The 16,574-nt window shown below is 51.9% G+C and overlaps 1 protein-coding gene across 1 annotated transcript; it reads right to left on the minus strand.

Moving 5' to 3' along the window:
- Window positions 1–2,902: 2,902 nt before the first annotated feature.
- Window positions 2,903–16,069, minus strand: CTSD (cathepsin D). Its single transcript, XM_009891986.1, has 8 exons — window positions 15,917–16,069; window positions 13,461–13,584; window positions 11,456–11,574; window positions 7,258–7,457; window positions 6,038–6,160; window positions 4,898–5,042; window positions 3,809–3,907; window positions 2,903–3,138 (listed from the first exon to the last, which is right to left on the minus strand). The coding sequence occupies exons 1-8, from the start codon at window positions 16,046–16,048 to the stop codon at window positions 2,977–2,979; spliced, it is 1,104 nt and encodes a 367-aa protein (XP_009890288.1). The 5' UTR covers window positions 16,049–16,069; the 3' UTR covers window positions 2,903–2,976.
- Window positions 16,070–16,574: the final 505 nt, after the last annotated feature.

A 16,574-nucleotide genomic window follows, 5' to 3' on the forward strand; every position in this document is an offset into this window, starting at 1 on the left:
TCATGTCATCCTGCAAAGGCTGGGTTGTTTCAATACATTGAAAAGGACAAACACAACAAGCTCCCAGCATGTTTACTTATCAGACAGTGTTCCGAAACACATGTGAGTCCACCCAAGCGGACAACCAGACATACTGGGTCAACAGGTCCGGGACATGCAGTCTCTGGAAACTGAGAAAGAGTTTGGCGTCTCAAAAGGAAAGACTACTCTCAGAATTAAGGGGGGAAATACTGTATTTTCTTTTAAGTTTTCTATGATGAGACAGTAATTCTGACAGCAAATTAGATTAAAAAACCCAACAGTCACACAGTTAGAGTTTGGTTTAAAAATGCAACTAAAAGAACGAGGGGAGGAGACCCATTTGGGGAAGACTACGATGTACCTCTCCTCCAGCCTATCCTAACATATGTTACTCAGGGCATTGTTCTGGGCCAAGCTCTTTCCCCAGCAGCAGTCTACTGCCCGCCTGAGAACAGACATCACCCCAGCCTTGGGTTACCGCAGAAGCTACGACGCAGACAGCATAAGGCATTGCGTGCCCAGCAGAACTGTGGTGCGACAGCTTGTTCTGGGGCTGCGCTGCACGTCCTGCTTAAATCTGATGCCGAAGACATTCAAAACCCACCACCAGCTCCATGTCAGTCAGGCTTCCCCCCTGCACCAGGTCTGATTAGCGGGTACCCGAGAGGCTGTCTCTGTCTCACTGCGCTGGAAAAATCCTGCAGCTGGGAAACGATGTAGCAGGACTTGGAGGAGCTCTGGGCATGTAGTGTGAAAGCAGGGCTCTCTGAAGAGGTGCTGAGTATCTGCTGATTTTGGAGTACCTATTAATGACAACTTTTTTTTTTTGGTAACACACTACTGTTCTCTAGCCAGTCTGCAACAGCTGTCCTTAGGCATCCAGAGGCAGCATTGCAGGTGAAGACTACGAGCAGGCAGAAGCAAGCTTTGGGAGCAGCATTTGTCACATCTAGGGTTGGAGGGATGATACACGCATCAGATGTGTGCCCAGGCTTGTCCCCACTGCTCATGCCAGACCCCTCCAAGGTGTGAGGCATGGTTATAAAGCCAAATTGACCAGCTGCAGCAGGTAGGGACAAGGGACATCTGCAGGCTACGTGCTCACTGTCCTCCCACATCTCACCTCAGTACCTCTTCCCACCCTTGCCTCCGATGTTTGTGGTGAATTCAGTATTGGGGATGATGTATGTGCATTTCACCGGGCATAACCATCCATTCACCTACTGCCTCAAAACCTTTCTGGGGAACTTCCTTGGTCCCACTAGTACTGCTGGCAGGATTATCGGTGAATTTCGGGAAGCCAGGATTTTACCATCCGTTTTGCCTGGTCTGGGGTCACAGCCAGTGCTGATGTGGTCCTTTTGCCACCTTCAGCTTTGGCCCTCACCTGCTGCCACTCCCTAACTTCAGGGCCTGATCCAGTGCGCTGGGAAAATGGAGAGAGTCTTTTACTCCCAGCATGGGCTGGGATTCTTAGCAAACTCTCCTCTGCTTTCCAGTACTGCTTAAAACTCACTTTATTGTCCTCCCAGCTCCACCAGTGTTTGCCTACTGACTCCAGCCCAGTGAAGCAAGCACCTCCATATGCACAGATCTCAGCTCTCTGGGAGGATCTACGAACACAGCTAGATCAGCTACAACCTCTCCAAAACAGGTTTGTGCCTCACTCCATCTGCAACACAGGGTGGACACGGACAGAGCTCTCATCAGCATTAGTAAGGTGGAAAGAAGGTAAGGAGGGGTTAAAGGCAGTTGGGTTTCAGGATGGGGCAGCAGGGAAAAGCAAATGCAAGACCAGCAGCTGCCATGGCACCCTCCTGCCTGGGAGGCTTGCTGGCTCTGCTAACTGTCTCTTGAGTTTTGGGCAGTTCAAACTGCTGTGAATAATGTTTCCGAAAGGTCTTACATGGCTGAGAAAACATCTATGGTTTTTACCAGTGTGATTTCAGCTTATAGATCACTTAGTTGCTTTAGGAAACATTATTCTCAATTCACAGGCTGTGGAAGAAGCTGGGAAGATCTGTGGTTTGGGGAACCTGGGAGAAGTTCACCAAACTCGAGAACCTGTGTCAAGTGACTGCCCAGCAGAAAGCTGGGCCTTCATGGCCATAAATTCAAGTGACCTCTATTGTATCCTATCTTGACCCCCTTTATATTTATACTCCCCAAAGAGTCCCACTGGCTGGAGCCCCCCGTACAAATCACTGCCCTGTTAGGTCAGGCACATGGACGTCATACCTCCAGCTTTCTCACTAGTGCCACCATTACACAGAAACACACCACCAGAGCATTCGGGCTCTGAAACTCAACCCTTGGGCATGCTACCGTGATTCACTGTCACTCCAGCCCAGGATGTGCTCTCCTAGGACCAAGCCAGAACCAACCTATTAAGAAACAACCTAGTGGTCGCTGCCTCAACCCATCACAGAGGGGTGATGAAGACAGACTCTCCCCCACCTCCCGCTCCCCCACTTCATCAGTGAAAAAGCAAGTAGTAAATAACGTGCTGGACAGCCTTCCCCATCCCTCTCCCCCAGTGCGGAAGCCCAAACCCAAGAGCAGCCACACAGCCTCTCTGCAGGAACAGAGGTGCTGGGTGCTGGCTCCAGCCAGCTGCCCCCCAGGTAGAAGACCAGGGCTGGGAGACACGAGGGCCTTATTCAGCTCTGAGAATCATTCTTAAAAACAAATACTGGAAGACCTAGCAGTAAAGCAAAGGGCTACTCCAGCTGGAGGTGTCAACTAGAGACCTCCCAGCACCACTTACTCAACAGAGGGGAAAAAGTAGCTAGCAGGGCACTAATGACTATTTTCCATGTAATTTGAAGTCTAGTTCCATTTCTTTTTCTTTTTTTTTTTTTTCTCCTTTCCACTCACTGGATTTCTAATCCTTCTTTACGGCTCCTGTGCATGTGTGTAAATGTGTGTGTGGCAGAGGCAGTGGGGATCAGGCGCTTAGACACATTTGGCAAAGCCAACAGAGTCATTATCACGGTCAAAGACGGTGTAGTAGGGACCGATGAAGACATCTCCCAGGATCCAGAGTGGGCCCCCAGGGGGTGGGACGTCTAGGCCTGAAAAGCCGCTCAGGCAGATAGTCTCTCCTTGTACAGAAACCTAAAGAGAAGAGTGAGAGCTTCAGTCTGAGGAGGTCCTCCCCTTTCCTCAACCTCGCAGGCTTGGCAATAACACCTGCCAACACCACCTGCCTCTCCCAGTCTGCGATCCACAGCTTGCAAAAGTAACTCCCAACCCACCACTCCCACAGCTCCAAACCCATCTCCTCCTCCCAGAGCCCTTACACAGCAAAACATCAAGTAACACCACACATGCCCATAAACCTCCCACCCCCCCAGCTCTGAATTAAGAGCAATCTTTGAAATTCTGTACAAGACTGTCCCTGCGAATTCACTCTGATGGCTTAAATGCCAGGCTGGTGGCCTCTGCTATGACAAGGCTGGTGTCATGGTACCAGAATCCAGCAGAAAAGGGCAAAATATTTGCAGAAAGTGATGCAACTGCCCTTTCTCTCCCATCCTGCTATCCCTCATGAGCATCATGTGGGGGAAACTTGTTCCTGCAGGACTTCAGTGAGGTTGCCTGTGTCCATCAGCTAGTGCCACCACCCTGTCACCCCAGCCTTTCAGACTTTTTCCCAACTGCCTAGCTCCAACCTTGCTTTTGCTGCTCCTGCATTTCGGTTTTCATGGTTGAGGTTTAAGCGGAGAAGGCGAAAGCTAGGCCTTGTGGGAGAAGCATATGGGTGGCAAAAGCTGCCTGGACGCACCTTGAAGACGTACTGTTCTCCAGTGAGCTGGTAGGGCTTCCCTCCCAGTGTTAGTGTGACGACAGGCAGAGATGACACCTTATCGCAGGGGATCACGTACTGGAAGAGAAATGGTTAAGGCTTTAGATGGCAGCCCCCACGCCCTCAGGAAAGGCCTTCGTCTCCCATTGGGAAAACCACAGTAAAGACATGGTTGTGCCCACAAATTGCTTATCTCAGGGTGCAGAAGAGGCTTGAGTGCACGTTAAGTGGGCTGCGCCCTGCCCAGGGCTGCACACTGAGAGGCCAGAGGGTTTCAGGATTTTAGAGCCAAAGGATGCTGGGTTGTTTTTGGTTCTGCTGAGTCCCAGGGCACAGCACCTGACGGAGCAGGGCTGGGGTCTTTCCTCTGCCACACGAGGGGAAGACATGGCTCGATACAGCCTAGAGACATAGACAGGGATACGTGGTGTGATGAATGGACAAAGCCAGTTTAATTAACACTGGTGAGTCCTAGGGGAGCTGGCAGATCTAAGCCAGTTGTTGCTGCAGCACGGGGTCTCCCCACACTGCAGAAAAGCCCTACAAGTGCCTATGGCTCTGTGATTTGGGAGGGGTTTCAAAGCAGAGTATCCTTCCTAGAGGGTCCTTACAATCCCTGTTCCTCCACAATTTCAGGGAGGAGAGGTGACCTTGTGAGATTAGCTAAGACAGTTAAAAACTTGGCAGGGAAGGGTTGTCATTTGCATTAATGTATTTGTATTAAAGTGCCTCTGGACTCACGTTAATGTGAATCCTTGGCCTCAGCTGCAACTCACACCCCTTCTCCTCTGCCTCCCAGAGGCAGGTGGCAGAGGTGACCCAAAAACCTCCCAAATTTCACAGGACTGAGCCCTCTACCAAGAACATGAGCAGGGTGTCAAACACTATGTGGGGTCAAAAGACAGAGGGGTCCCTGCTATGCTACAGGCTTTTCTGGGAGCACAGACTGGGAACAGAGAGCAAAGGGAGCAGGAGACTGGGGTCTCCAGAAGCATCTGGGTGCAAAGCAGGGTGTCAGCATGGTTGCCACGATGGCCATGGACTCCTACTTTCCCAGCCCAGCCTCACCTGGCCTTTGATGAGTGGTTTTGCACCGATGGCGGTCTGCAGCTCCTTCACTTCCTTAGTGGGGCCAGTAATGAGCGAGGTGCCTGTGTCTACGATGGCCTCGCAGCCCCCTTTGCAGAGAGTCAGCCCATTGGCAACGTCCACCCTGGAGAGAGATGTCCAGACAGAAGACAACTCTTAGAGGCCTCCAGGCAAAGGCTGCAGGGAGCAGCAGGCAAAGAGTTGACTGCTGCCTGCTAAACACCGTGACTAATGGGCACATGAGTAAGCTAAAGGTGATGCATTAGAGACTCCTATGACCTGTGCTACTGCAAAAAGCAAAGGCTTAAAGGGGTGGTGTGATGGCTGAGGGGGTCATCAGCAAGGGAAAGGTTCGTGTACATTGAAGAAACAATAGGAGTTGCTTGGCTTCCTCACCTGCATCTTATTTCACAGCAGTGTGGACAGATAAAGCCTTCCAGCCAAGGGTCTGCCACACTTTGCCAATGTGGCAGGGATAGGGAAGATGAGAACTAAACTCTGCGCTGGGGATGGATGCAATCCCCGGGAAAAGGACACGCTCTGATCACAGGCCACTTTTAAGTTCCCATCACGTGGGAGAGCTCAGAATAGACCGCAGGGCTGGCGGGCCGGCAGCTTAGCCTGCTCTCCTCCCCTCTGCCTCCAACAATGCACACTGATTGCCGCGCCGTGCCCTTCAGTCAAGGGCTGGCTTCCTGGGGCCTCATCCTGCTCCTCTGGAGCTGTGTGCAAATGAGCCACACAGCTCAGTTGTTGCCGAGAGCTGAGCAAAGCCAGGGTTTAATCCGTGGTGCTTGCCCTGCCTGAAAGGAGGACACACCGGCTTTTTCCCCAGCTTTGCAAAGGCGCAGCAGGTGTTTTCAGGGGCCAAACTGTAAACAAGAGGAAAGGATTTTGCAGAACATCTCCTGCTGTTTTCTTCCTCTCCTCCCCTTCCAGCAACAAGTGACCCAGCCTTAGGGTGGGATTTTAATCTGCCTTTTTTTTTTTTTGGCATGGATATGTTGCAGGTATAGAGGACAGAGGATTCCTTTTTGGGGAGGGTCTCAGCCCAGCCCCAAGCATGAGCTGTCTGCACACATGTCCCCATGCATGTAGTTGGGTGGAGGGGGCACTTACGCATCCATGTGGACCTGCCAATAAGCCTTGCGCGTGACGTTGACCCAGCTGAAGTCGCCACTGTAATACTTAGGGTCGGTTCCTCCCAGGAGCAGCTCACCACCAGGCTGAGCAGTGGGGTCTCTGAAAAATAACCCAAACCCATGAACATGAGGAGCAGGGTGAGAACAACCCCCTCTGCGTGCCCCCAAAACACACACTGAAGTGCTTGGGGGTGAGGCATACCATCAGCAGTACTGGAAACAGACAACTTATGTCATGCTATAACATGTCAATGTAAGGACAGATACTGTGGGATAGGCTGGGGTGGGGAAGTGGGAATATTTTGGGCCAGCTGAAGCATCCTGTAGCTTTTTGCTTCATGCTTTCACCTGGAGAAACCGGAGAACCCCCCTGCATAATCGGCTTGTAACAAACACCCATGCAGGGCTGGACATGGCTGATGCAGCATTAGGTTATCTACACCCAACTCTGTGCCAGCCAGCAGCCTTGGAGCTGAATCCTCAAGGTTACCGTCAGATAAAAGCTCGCTGTTGAGCAGATGGGAAGAAATATGGTGATGGGGGAGGGCTGGCGCCTGAGTGGCCAGCAGCAGCCTTCTCTGCCCTCCCCACTCCCTGCGTGCTACTTTTTGAGCTGAAGTAGTACAGAGTCCCCCCTGTGGTGCCAGGAGGATGACAGGGTGTGCTGGGAGGAGCAGCAGTGGCTAGAAAGGCGCTGGGAGCCATGCAGGAGGATTTCCTGAGGGGTGCGGGAGCATTAGCCCCATCATTAGAGATGACTGGTGGGGGGATATGCTTGCCTGGGAGGTGACACAGTGGTGGCCACGTGACTCGATTTTGGCAACAGACTGGGGCTGTGTTTACCCCGCTAACAGGGACTGTACTACCAGCCTGCAATCTCACTGTCACAACCCTGTTTCTCTTTCCTCTGGAAACATCCTCTGTCTCTTCATCAGTTAAGAAATCTGGTAGCAGATCTACCCAGCTTTTTATCAGTAAAATGGCTGCATTTCTACTTCCCTTCTTCTTACTTCAAAGAAGTAAACATGAGAGATTTTGGCCTGACTGTTCTAGCAAGGAGACCTTGCTGAGACCTCCCAATGGCGCTGGCCAGGGCGTAAACTGACACACAGCAAGAGGTGCTACAGGAAGACATAGAGAAACGCCCAGCTGGGCTTGTCCTTGCAATGAGAGGTGTACCACCAAACCCAACACTACCTGTTCAGGTAGAAGGAGAAGATGTTTTTCTCAATCAGCTTCTGTTGCATGATGTTATCGAAGAAAGGGGTGACCTTGTCCACAGAGATCCTTGGGAAAGCCATGCCCAGGATGCCGTCGAACTTGGCAGCAATGAATGTGATGCCTGGCTGCTTCACAGCCTCCCCGAATATCTGGTTCTTGATTTTCAAGTTACCAAGCTGACAGGAGATGGGGAGGGAAGGGAAAAGCAGATTGTAAAGAAAACTGACTCAGGGGACCAAGGCAGAAACAGGATCTTGCTGAACATAAGCTGTAGTGCGTCCCTCAGTGTGCTGCCACACTCTTGCCTGCTTTCACCCTTGAATTTGTGAGCAGCTGCAGAAACCAGATATCCTGGTGCCACTCTCCTTGGCGGGGAGGGGGGACACAGGCCACACTAGCTGCACAGTGGCACCTCCTGCGTCCCTGCAAAGCCCAGCACACCCCTGCAGGCAAGAGTTCCCCTCTGCTCTTTGCCCACCTCACTCAACACTTTGTCTTTGGCTGGGTCCTGGCACTGGCCACACCATTTTGCAGCTCCTCCTCTTTGCACAGAGGGCCCTCTGTCACTTGGTGCCCCCTACATCCTTTCCCCTCTTGCCTACTTGATCCTTTCCTCCCAGTCTGAGCAGCTCTTATGTTGTGTCTTTAATTCTCTTCCCCACCCTGCACATCTTCTAAGTCACCTCTGTGCCCTACCTCCTCGGGTGCTGCACCCATCCCCGTCTGGGAGCACAAGACCCTTTCACCTCTGCCAACAACCCCTGTGATTTTCCCTGTATAAGAAACATCCCCAGGATGTTGCTACATTCCCAGAAGGGCCACCAGCCTGCAGACCTCCTGTGGGAGGGGACAAGACCCAGCCAGGAAAGCTAGGTTGAGCCTGCAGCACGAAAATAGCAAGTAGAGTACTGTGAACGCAAAGGTCACCTCTTGCCAGCCATGAGAAGGACTGGCGTTCCCTACTGGAAAGCTGAAATGCCCCGTAAGGGCAGATCCCCAGAAAGAAGGAGATCACAGAAAAAACAGGATAACTCTGCTAACGGGGAGCAGGACATGCCTGCTGGCTCCTGGGTCTAGCAGTTCAGGAGGTTTACAAGCTTCTGGCTGACAATGAGCAATTTTAGTATCTGTGCTAGGACAATTTCAGCTTCTCAGCCTCCAGCTAGCAGCCCTGTAGTGAATCAGGCTGGACTGAAAAGCTGGCCTCTCCTACCTGATGACAGATAACGATCCCTGTAAATTACTAATATCCCCCCAGGGTAAGTGCAAGGCTGGGATGGTGCTTGCAGTGCTGGATTTAATGGTATCAGAGGCTTGCACTAGGAAAGGGCAATCGGGGCTTGCAAAAGCTAAAAGCCACAGAGCAGGATGTGGGGCAAAACAGCTCACAGCAACGCATCCGCTTGCTGGCACATGGCGAGCGCTCCAGTTGTATGCCACCGGTTTACAAAAGCCTGGTCCTGCAGAAGCTCAGAAAGTTCAATAAAGCTTCCACTTAAAGTAAAATGCAATGGACTAAAAAAAAAAAAAGTACTAGGTTTGTTTGAATATTGCCAAGGTTGCACATCCCAAGAGGGAGGCAGGTATCTGCCCAGTAGTGAGGTCTCAGCAGACCTTGCCCACGCTTGGTCCTCAGCAGGACTGAAACCCAAGAGCATCTTTAGCAGAGCACTGGCGCCAGGTCACAGATCCTTCATCTTTGTCTCTTAGCTGGCCCTCGCCCAGATACGGAGTGACCGAAAATCATTACCAGTGGATGGTCACATGGTCGCCACTCTCCAGCGCTTTGCAGACAGGTGTCAGCACCCTGCAGCTTGCCTGGCCCCCTCATTAGCAACCTCAACAAAGCGGGCAAGAGCCAGATGGTGAAGGCAGACTAGAGGTGAGAGCCTCCACGGCATGGTTTGGGCTCAGGACTCCCCTCTGCAGAGGCACAGGGGAGAGGCGAGAAGGAGCATCTCCTGCACGGCATAGCTGCACTGCAGCCCCAGGAGAGACCCAGTGCCCCATGGCCAGCAATGTTTCCTCTGCTGTCCTTGAAGGAAATCCCAAGGTCAGGCTGCGATAAAGGGATGAGATGCTCAAGCAGCAGAGGGCTAGCTGAACCTGCTGCTCTTCAGAGAGCAAGCAGCACCAGGGAGCATGGTGCTACAAGGCATCATTCCTCCACAGAAGGAGAGAGGATGCTCAACATGAGCTCATCACCCTCTCCAAAAAAAAGTTCAGGGGTGAGGGACTCTGGACCACCTGCCAACTAGAGCCTTCCAGTCACATGTCAGTGCCACCACAGGCTGCTGTGGCTGCTTCAACCCATCAGGATGGCTGAGGCGGAGAGGATCACCCCAAAGGCTTTTTCAGAGTCTGTATTTCCAGACTAGACCTGACTGGGAACTTGCCTACAGGATGTTGTGCATCAGAGGAAGCATCTTAGTGTCTAAGCTGAAGGTGCCTGACCCTCTGAGTCACCCTGCTCCTGCTCACTGCAAGCATGATACTGGTCAGGCTCCACACAAGAGGTTTCTCTTGCTTCTGCCCAGACAGAAACCAAATGCTATAAGACGTGCTGGCTGCCAAGAGCCATCCCCACTTCCCAAACAAGCTCAGGCTCAAAATCCTTCCTCTGAGCTGCCGGGAAGTGGAGAGCTAATTAGCAAGCAGGCATTAGGGTAATAATTACAAACAAAACAACAAAAAAAAGAAAAAGCTGCAACTTTTCTTCTGACTCATTTCAGCCCCTGCATTAAGCTGGAAAGTGCCTAAAGCAGCCCACACTTTCACAGGACAGTAAAGTTCGCTGTTTGCCTTGCCGCCCCACTCCATTACTGGGATGAATGTAGATGCCTCTGCCTGCTCCATCTGTATTTTGCAAACCTAATGTAAGAGAACCCATTAATGCTACATGCAGGGTGTCTTCATTTGGCAAGAGCTGTGGGAAGGCTCAAATGGGCAGCTTTTTTGTGGCAGGATGTTTCTAAGTGAACCAAGGGATGCAGGAAACAAATGCCATTAAACAAAACTGAAATAGTCCTGAAGCTCAGTGGGCTGCAGGACGCAGAGAACAAAACCAGAGGTGCAAAGCTGCTGGTATTCTCCACGACCTTCTCTACACTTATTTTCAGGGTTCATTGAACTCTCTCCCTTGAAGAGGGTCCTGCAACCAGCCTGAGCTGCTAGCACCTTTGGATGCAGCACAGAGGCAATGGCTGGTACTTCCTGCTACAAGGACAAGCTAAAGAGCGCTCCTAACACGAGCCATCCACTTTGGGCTCCTCTTGGATATTTTTCTTTTGATCCCAATGAAATTGGTAAGCCAACACTTTTCAGCTGAACCTAATGAGGAAACCCCCAAATCCCTAGATTTACACGCTTATTCAAAACTTTTGCTTTGTCTCCCCCCTGCAAAGCAAACATATGCTCTTATCCCTGCCAGGAGACCAAGTAATCTGGGAGCACGTGTGCCGCTGACATTCAGCAGCTGGAAAACTCTCACAAGCACCTGTACCTGGGAGGCAGTCCTGAAAGGCGCCCGTCCTTCCCAGGGCAGAAAGCTCAGTCTTTGCTCACTGAAAGAAAACGACGGGAAGCGGCCACCAGCCACCCAGCTACCTCAAGCTGGGCCCCAAACGCTGCTGGGGACAGCACGTCCCCCAAGGTGTTACACAGCCTTTGCAAACATAAGCACCATCCTCAACGCCAGACTAGGATATGGCTGCAAAGAGCCCATTTCTGACCAGTGTTTGGGCAGCTGCTGGTATGGACATCCACTACTGCATGGATATTGGCCAAGAACAAGCTGGGAACCACCAGCAGCCCATGCAGTAGTGTGTGGCATGTGCCCGAGCTGGGAAATTTCTTGGCTCAGGAGGAAGTGGGTTGGAGGGAAGGCCAAAGACCACGTTTGCAGGGCACCATGTGTGTGGTCCATGCTCCTAGCCTGCTGTCCTGATGATTAATACCTGTCCCCTTCTCTGCCTTCCTCAGTCATCGTCACCTCCTCAGTCACCATCACCTCGTTTCAAATCACTTGGGAACGTATATACGTTAACATATATACGTATAAACACTTAATACCAGTAAGACACTCAAGAAGGGACACCTGTTGAAATCAAACAGCTTTGAGCGCTCTCCTGAAAGCAGGCTGGGGCAGCTTGGGACAAGGGCAGCTGTTACTCACCGTGACAGTGTCCTGGCTGAGGTACCCGGAGAGGCTCCCTGTCCCATAGTGGATGGCGAACTCGGTGCCATTCTCCACGTAGGTGCTGGATTTGGAGGCATCATACTTGTGGTGCAGCACTGCAGTCGGGAAGGGGGACACAGGTGAACATACATCAGTGCTTCTTGATACCTAGGGCTCCCCAATACCTAACCCCACACTGCCCAACTCATCCAGACAGATGCTCAACAACGCGAAGGTGGGCCTGAACCTGGCATTTCCCAAGGCTGGACTGCTTAACAAAGCATTTCCAACAACTGGGGAATTAGGTGGGCAGATCCAATTTGGCTGTTAAATCGGATTTGGCCACTGGGTATTATTAAGAGCCTAGAGGCTACGCAGCCGGTGACTCAGGGTGTTAGACAGCAGAGCGACACATCCCCCCCATGCCATGGAGAACCAGGGTGGCTTTAAATATAGCCTGCTCTGAGTATGAACATTTTCACTGTATGTGTTTATCTCTTTCTTTCACTAAGAATAGCTGGAGAATTTTCTTTTTCCCCACACAGTCTTTTTTTTTTTTTTTTTTTTTTTTTTCTTGCAGTTCTGAAGAACCAATCAGACTTACTATCAGTTCACAGCAGGCTGTCAGTAGGACTGTTACTGTGGTCAGAGTTGGGCTAATGCTTAACTGAATTGCTGGATCAAGATAATAGAATGTCAAGAACTGAAGGGCAGGAAGTGGTTCTTTCTTTCAAAGAAATCTCAAGGGGATGGTGGGAAAAGTTATTTTTTTTTAACAGAGAAGGCTCAAAATATTTGGTTATTTGCAGAGAAGGAAGGGCTTTTCCCTAGTCCAAGCTGCTTTTCTCCTTGGAAGGGCTGGGAACTGTAAGATATCGCTGGTTCTATGGCTGGGCAGATTCCTCCTCTGCAGATTCCTCCCAAGTCACGAGTTGGGCAGTGGTGCGTGGCGAGCTTGGCCAGCCCAGCCAACAGACCCTGGCTGCTTGTTGAACACAGCAGACAGCAGCTGAGGACAAACCAGCCACATCCTATGGAAAACAACATGCTACATGGGGACTTCCCTGGCTGGGCTGCCTGGATCCCAGTCTGGCAGGAGGTTAGGCTCATTGCATACTCATAAAACAAGCCCTTCAGTCCCAGCAAGTCCTAAACTGCTGTCTTGAGAAACCAGCTCCCTGCTGGAGATCAGGGACCCCCAGGACAGACCAGGTCTGGACCTCATCACCCTACCATGTCCTAAATCTCATTTCACATATGCAGGAAGAAGGTCCGTCTCCTCTCTGGGCACTAGTGCTGTACAAGAAGTCTAAATTTCCTCATTACCCACAACAAGCACTATACACCGCCTTTCATGGTTGCACTTGTAGACTTCACAGGTTTCTCTGCTCTGCTTAAGCAGCACACAGCACAGCTGGTGGCTTTTAAATGACATTTTGCCATAGCCAGGTTTGACACCTTCAACTGTGGAGGTTTACTGCGTAGGAACCCCACAGAGCAAAAAAACCTTGTAGTCCCTAAGACATTCTCACCTCATTGTGCCTACCTGGCTCTTGTTAATTATAAATCCATAAACATGCACACACATGCTCAGTGCGGCAATAAACCAGAAACTAGGACAGTTTGTATCAGATCTGGCAAGTGGCTGATTTTTTTTTCCACCAGCTTGCGCAATGGGGCAACAGCAGCGTCAGTCTGTAATTTGGGGAGAAACATCATAACTTGTGATGCTGCTCCCCAGCTGCAGGGCCAACGCTGTTGGGGAAGGTTTGAAGCTGTGTGTGGGTGACATGGAGAGGGGAAAAAAAAACAAACCAGGAAGGCAGTAATGAAAACTGGATGTGGGAAGTTGGGATCCTATTTCCAGCTCTGACTCTAAAGAGCCCATCAGCCCCTAGTGAGCCCTTTCACACTGCTGCCTCACTTTCTCCTCTTCCAATGCCAGGATCTGCATTTTGCAGGGAAGAAGCTGCCGAGCCACAGCAGCACTGGTGACACTTACAGCAGGCGATGTCCAAGAGGTGACAGTGCACAGACGGCACCCAGAGGTTGGAGGAGCCGGTGTCAAAGACCACAGTGAACTTCTGGGGGGGGGTTCCAATGCCAATCTCACCGTAATACTGGGCCTGCAAAGGAGGAGAAAGGAGCTGTGAGCAGAGGTGGCTGGCTAAAAGCAGGGATTAAAGACCAAAAAAATCTCTTAGGATCAAAAAAGGGAACCAACTTCTTATTTAGACACTGCTCTCCTCTCGTTTTTGGCAGTGATGGGCTCCCAGCCTTTGCCCTCTGGAAGGGAGGCTCCCATTTGGTGTTCACACCTTACAGTGGGTGGGAAACGGATAAATCAGGGAGGAGAAGCAGGACGGGCATTTGCGGGGGAGGACTTTCAGGGCAGGGAGACAGGGCAGAAAGAGGATTGTCTGCAGACCGACATGTGGTTCACTATAGAGAAGAGCAAAAAGATGGGAGGAAGCCAAGCAAAACACCTGCATTACTGAAAAGCCGAAACTGGCTGGGAAGCTGCTTTGCTGGCAGGTTTGCAGAGGAACTGTGCATTGCAGCGAACAGCAACTGTGCCCACTGCAGGTGTAGGTACAGCCACTGGGGCTTTTGGTGTGGGCTGGCAAGCCCCTGGGGTGGAGAAGAATAAAAAAAATGCTCAGTCCCAGGTGGTGGAAGACTTTGGAGGAGCTGGAAAGAGGAAAGGGTTTCAGCAGCACCACCAGAGAAGTATTTAGTTGGGTTGTGGGGGAAGAGTTTGGGAAAAGTCCCTGTAGCACAGGTATCCAATGGATACTCCTCTGCCCCGCAAGTGCATCTCTGCTGGGACTGGAAGAAACCTGGGTGACTGAGATGCTTGCAGGGCATCCCTCTACTCAGAGGGGAGAGGATGAATGGGGAATGCTCAGCAGGTCCCAGACAAACCCATTTTTCCCCAGCCCTCCCAAAGGGGCACACAGCCATGTCATGCTTGGTGAGCAGCTGGATCAGGGCCCTGGAGACTAGGCTGCTAAGCAAGGGAAGTCAGCCCATGGCCTTTCCAACCCCCCCCATGTACTTAATTAAGACAGAGGGGGGATAAAAAAAAAAAGAAAACGGGATTATCAAAGCTGCTCACCTCCTGCGCGCTTAGTTTGCAGGGGTTGCTTGCCGAGTAATTAATAAACCATTGCAATTAGCCATAATGGGGAGGCAGCACTTGCTTCCAGTGATTCTGTAATTATTGCTGGGACTTGAAAATTAACCCCCAGTATAGTGGCCCCATAAATCACACACATAGACCCACGAGGGGTGCCAGGGGCTGGTGGCAACCATACAGTGCAGTCTAGGGGAAGTTGTGCCTTTTCTCCCAACAGCTCCTCTGGCAGCAAGTGCCTTTTTGGCTGGGCTGGGAGGGACACAGCAGTCCCTTATCTCCTGTCGCAGGTTGGGCTGGTCCCCCTGCAACAAGGGAGCAGAGTCCTACCTTGAGCAGCAGCCCAAGCCACAGGTACAAGAGGCAACGCTGTGGAGCAACCGCCAGTGCCCTGGCTTTCAACACTGCCGATTAGAACACTGGTGGCCCTTCCTAGCACAGCCCTGTCAGGATGATGCTGGCTGGGTGACAAGAGCCCCTGGGGAAGGGGAGCAGCAGGGAATATCCTGAATTAACACCCAGTATCCGGCACCAGCTTTATTCTGCCAGCCAGCACTTGCATACCACCCCCCCCGCCAAGAGCTGCAAGGGTACCCCACGGGGAACCCAGAAATAGGAAACCCCACAACTGTCCACAACTGTGCAAGGGCAAACCTCACATCCTTTATCTGGCTGCTTCTTTTATTGCTGCTTCCACCATGAAAGTCCCTTTGCTCCCTAAGCTGCCAAGAAGAAGGAGGAGGTGCAGGGTGGCTTTTCCCAAGGCTGTGCAGAAGATGAAGGATAGCAAGAAGGGTCCCGCATCCCCAGTCCCATAGCAAGCTGGTGCCCAGTCTGAACCCTCTCCTCCTGCTCAGTACTTATTTTTATCCTCCAATGCCCCAAGGAGTGGAACATAATTTTGTGCCCATGTCTTGCAGAAAGCAGAGCGCAAACAGGCCAGAAGATACTAGGACGGACAGCACATGAGCAGGCCCCTATTTACAATCGTTAATTAGTGACAAAGGGGAAAGGAAATATGTCACAAAAGCTGCAAAGCTCCCGCTCGGGTGTCAGTGGGCTGTTTATTATTATAATTATTAGTATTTTTAGTTCAGCAATGATGGGAAATAACTTCTGGCAGCCACCCACCAAGCCATGGGGGTGCATGAATCTCTCCTACATGGTCAACATCTTTCCCTCCTTCACCTTCTCACAATGGGAAAGGGTGGGACAATGAGGCTGGCATGTCCTGTCCTGTCCCCACACCGGGATGGGTACCCCTAGAATTGGGCCTGGGTCTGCCACAGTGGGGGAGTGGACGGCAGGGAGGGATTACTCACATCCATGTAGTTCTTCAGGATCTCTGGAGTGGGCTCAGCCAGGTCAGCAAAGCCCAGCTTGAACTTGAGGAGCTGGGTGAGGGCGTTCATGTCTGGGATCTCACTGCCCACCTCGTTCAAAACCCGCCGCATGGAGGGGAACTTGGTCAGGGGGATCCTGCAAGTGAAGGACAAACACCCACCTGTTAATGGGGGGGTGTGCAGACAGGGGGGCAACACAGCTCCACCGAAATCAGGGGACCTGCCAGCACATGGCAGACAAAGTTTGAGCTCCCACCACCAGCACCTCATGCCTGGTCCCCCTTCCCATGCCACCACCTCCCAAAAGCCAGAGGTTGGGAGGGAAGGATGTGGGGGCACAGCAGGTGGCCACCAAAGGTCACCGGGAAGAGAGGCAACCAAGGTGAGAGCCACCCCACCACGGGCAGCAGATCAGCCCCAAACCCCCACCGGGGGAGGTCTCACCCCTTCTCCCCTCTGCTTTAACAGTGGGGGAGCAGCACCGGCGGGGCGGGGGGTGGGCTGTCCCTCCGAGAGGCGCCCGGAGGCCACCACTGCACCAGCACCTGGGGTGCACATCCCGCGTCCCCCCCACCCCACCCGAGGGGCTCAGCCAGACCCGGGGGGACACCCACCCACACCACCCCCCGGCTCATCT

Source organism: Charadrius vociferus, unplaced genomic scaffold, assembly GCF_000708025.1.
Source record: "Charadrius vociferus isolate BGI_N301 unplaced genomic scaffold, ASM70802v2 scaffold179, whole genome shotgun sequence".
NCBI lineage: Eukaryota > Metazoa > Chordata > Aves > Charadriiformes > Charadriidae > Charadrius > Charadrius vociferus.

Coding starts and splice junctions, on each gene's coding strand:
- CTSD (XM_009891986.1), bottom strand. CDS start 16,048: ATGCGGCGGGTTTTGAACGAGGTGGGCAGTGAGATCCCAGACATGAAC. Junction 3,908..4,897: donor AACCACTCATCAAAGGCCAG/GTGAGGCTGGGC, acceptor TTTCTCTTCCAG/TACGTGATCCCCTGCGATAA. Junction 3,139..3,808: donor GAGAACAGTACGTCTTCAAG/GTGCGTCCAGGC, acceptor TCTTCTCTTTAG/GTTTCTGTACAAGGAGAGAC.